Source organism: Merops nubicus, unplaced genomic scaffold (assembly GCF_000691845.1).
Source record: "Merops nubicus isolate BGI_N331 unplaced genomic scaffold, ASM69184v1 scaffold31145, whole genome shotgun sequence".
NCBI lineage: Eukaryota > Metazoa > Chordata > Aves > Coraciiformes > Meropidae > Merops > Merops nubicus.
This window is the reverse complement of record NW_008612140.1, coordinates 13,611-16,953: the sequence shown is the minus strand read 5'-3', so window position 1 is coordinate 16,953 and position 3,343 is coordinate 13,611. Positions and strand designations below refer to the sequence as shown.

Genomic DNA, 3,343 nt, shown 5'->3' with positions numbered 1-3,343 from the left:
CAAGAAAGCCAAAAAGCCACAGAGGCTTCTTGGCTACCATCTCTACAGGGCCATAGCCCTTCCAAGGAACATCCTATGGTCTCCCTTGCCCCCACCCCCAGCTCTTCAGGACTGGATGCAGGAACCTGCCAAGGCCTCAGGAGCTCCAGTTTCTGCTGAAAACACCTCAGTGAGCAGGTAGCTGAAGACCACTTACTCCTTGGGCAGATTCTCTGCCACCAAAAGGGTCCCTGGGCCTGACCCTCCCAGGGAAAGGGATGTCTCCTGGCAGAGCGATACAGGAACAAGCTCTTCTCTGAGCCACCCCAATCCCAACCAAAGGTCAGGGTGTCTCAGGACCAGCCACAATGAACAGCAGCCTCCTCTGTCCTGCCAGCAAGGCTGGGACATGGCTCTGTCCCTCTGCAGCCTGGTGTGCTGCAGGGGTGAGCACCACCACATACCTTCTTCTTCTTCTTCTGAAGCTCAGCAGAGCCATCTCCTACAGGCTCCCCTTCTGAAGACACCTTTTTGTTCTTCTTCTTTTCCTTTCCAGTCTTTTTTTCTGGGAGAAAGAAAGAGAAGTCAGCTAAGACAGTGATTCTGGTGTTGCAAGCCTCCAAGATGGAGCACAGAGTGGCAGGAGCACCTCCAGTAAGTTTCTGACCACATCTGAACCTTGGCAAGCTTTCCAGAGCAGCAACTGCATGAGGGGAGAGCTCTGCTACAAGGCAGCTGTGCCCAGGGCTGTTTCTCCAGCACCTCTGAGCCAGAACAGTGTGATCCCACTACATGCATGGGCAGCATTACACAGGATCCCCTTCTTCCCACCTCCTGCTGCCCCACCCACTCCAAGGAACTGCTTCAGCAGTGGAGTAGCTGCGCAAGGGCCAGGAAATGAGAGCAAGGGGAGCACACAAGGGCTGACAGACAAACCTGTCTCCTCCAAAAAGAAGGGCTGCACTTCTGTGGAACAGAAGCCCTGGCAGATCTGGCCCACGAATTCTATCTCCTTTTTTTTATTTAAAAAAAACCCAAAACATACAAACAAACAAAAAAACGAACAAAAAAAAAACCCCAAAACCAGAAACAAAACAAAAAAAAAACCCAAACCAAACACAAAAAAACCCCAAACCATATGAGATCCAGCACAGAACCAGCACTGACCTGCAAGCAAAAAAAATTGCCTTTGCAGGAGGGCAGCAATCAGAGCGTTACAGGGAGGCGTGTAGACAAGAGGGGCAGGAAACTCTTCTCTGGGAGGAAGGAGCAGGAGGCTGGTACCACCCTCCTCCTCCTCCAGGGGTTGGGAAGCAGCAGTAACAGCCGTGAGTCAAAGCTCTGCTTCCAGCCAGGATAAAGGTGAGGAAAGGAGAAAGCCCTGGAGGACCAGGTGGTGCCTGGCTCTGTGAGCAGCAGGGATCAGCGGGAGGATCAACGCTGGTCCCGCTGTGCCGCACGCAGGACGGAGAGCCCAGCTCAGACCTGCTACTGAGACTGCAGAAGGACACTGAAGTGGGGTGCTAAAAATCTGGCATTGGCTTTGGGTGGGCTACAGAGGAACTAGCCAAGCAGGAAGCTAACAGGAAAGTGGGTGCTACCTGCAGGCCCCACACCAGAGACTAAACGTGCACCAGCTGCACGAACCTACTGTAAATGCTGCCCCAAGTGAGGGACACTTACTTTTAGCTGATTTTTTCTTTTCCTTGCTGCCTGGCAGCTTCTCAGAGTCAGCAGGTGCTTTCTTCTTTTTCTTTTTGGGTACTTCTTCATCAGCTTGCCCTTTCTGCTTCTTCTCCTTGGGCTGCCCAACAGCTCCATCCTCTGCTGGCAGTTTCCGCTTCTGAGACGTTTTCTGCTTCTTGTTCTCTTTGTCTTTGCTCTTTGATGTTTTCACACTCTTGTCTGCCACAGAGGACGGTTTCTTCTTCTCCTTCTTTTCTTTTTTCTCCTTTTTCTTCTTTTTCTTCACTTCTGACCCATCCAGTGTTTGTGCTGCAGGAACTCTGGCATCAGTGGTGGCCTCGGTTTTGCTCCCCAAGTTCAACTCGTCCGATTGTGGGATGGAGAAGGGGGCATGTGATGCAGAGGTGGCTTGTGCCCCTTTTGCCCCAACATCGTTCTCTTTCACAGCCAGGGCTTTCTTGAGTGGGGAAGGTTTGAGGCTGGCATGATCCGGCTCCATTTTTCCTGCCACCTTCTCTTTGTTGGAGTCTCCTGGGGCTTCCTGCCCTGGAGGAGTGTTGTTTTCTGCAGAAGCAGTGAGAAGAGAACTCAGGAAGCATTCATTACACAGACCACAGAGTTACTGGAGGATGGAAATACATGTCTGAAGAGGAGTATCCAGTTCTCCCCCCAAAAGCAAAACCTGCTGGCTGTCCCACCTACAGCAGAGCGAGAGAGCCAGAAAGATGCCTCAGCCTGGGATCAACTGTCTGGCCAGGGGAGGGGGTGACAACAGCCACAACAGCTTTGGTTGTTTGACTAGAGGAAACTGGAGCACAAGATGGGTGAGGACAGACAGCACAGACCTTCCCAGGACACCACCCTTGTGAGTCAGGGGCTTCCTACAGGGGAGGGGGTATCCACACCACCATGTTTAACCACCACCACCAGCCCAGCCCTCAGCACCTCGGCCTTCTTGAGCCTGTATATAGTTCTGACCTTCTCAACAGCCCTTTGCACACATTAATGAAGTGCCTGGGAGGCGACCAGACCCATCTGAGCCCCCAGAATGGGCCAGAGCTCACAGACAGAACAGAGCTCCTTTGAAGGTGCCAGGATCACACCAGAGCAGAAGCAGCTTCCAGCTCTGAGCTTTACAATTTGCCAACAAACCAGGGCGATGGGGAAATGGCAGGATATTCTGTTTCTCCACAGGCTTTCCCACTTGCTTTCCTCCCCCTGCCCCCCAGACAAGCTGCAGAGCCCAGAAAGACCATGGGGAGGCTCGAATGCCAGCAGTGCCGCTGACATTCTTCAGCCAGTGTTTAACCCTTCTGCAGAAGCCACCACAAGTAGAGCACACTGATGCAGCATGCACTACTTCCAGGGAGAGCCCTACCTCCTCCCACTAATTACGTTAACTACTGCAGATCAAGGCACAAGGGTGTGCATGGCCGGGGAACCCGGCAGACGGCAGCAGCCCTCCACGCTGCCGGGCTCCTGTGGGACACGCTGGGACTGGGGCCCCACCCCAGGATCACCCTCCCGGGCCAAGCAGATTCCCAGCCCTGCCAAAGGAGCCCCACCTGCTTTGTGGTTGGCAGCCTCCTGGTCCAGGTCGGTGTCCGAGTCGGAGGTGGTGGTGTCGCTGGCGGCCGGGGGCCTGCCGCGGGGGGCCGGCAGCAGGAACTGCCATCTC

At 54.1% G+C, this 3,343-nt stretch overlaps 1 protein-coding gene across 1 annotated transcript in view; it reads right to left on the bottom strand.

Annotated features, from left to right (window-relative positions):
• The window catches only part of TCOF1 (Treacher Collins-Franceschetti syndrome 1), a gene marked incomplete at its 5' end in the record, with an annotated part of 16,937 nt that overhangs the window by 142 nt on the left and 13,452 nt on the right, over window positions 1-3,343 (bottom strand). Inside the window, 3 exons of the mRNA XM_008941464.1 lie at window positions 444-544; window positions 1,663-2,229; window positions 3,231-3,333. Of these exons, the coding sequence (XP_008939712.1) occupies window positions 444-544; window positions 1,663-2,229; window positions 3,231-3,333 (771 nt within the window). The remainder of the gene's footprint in view (window positions 1-443; window positions 545-1,662; window positions 2,230-3,230; window positions 3,334-3,343) is intronic.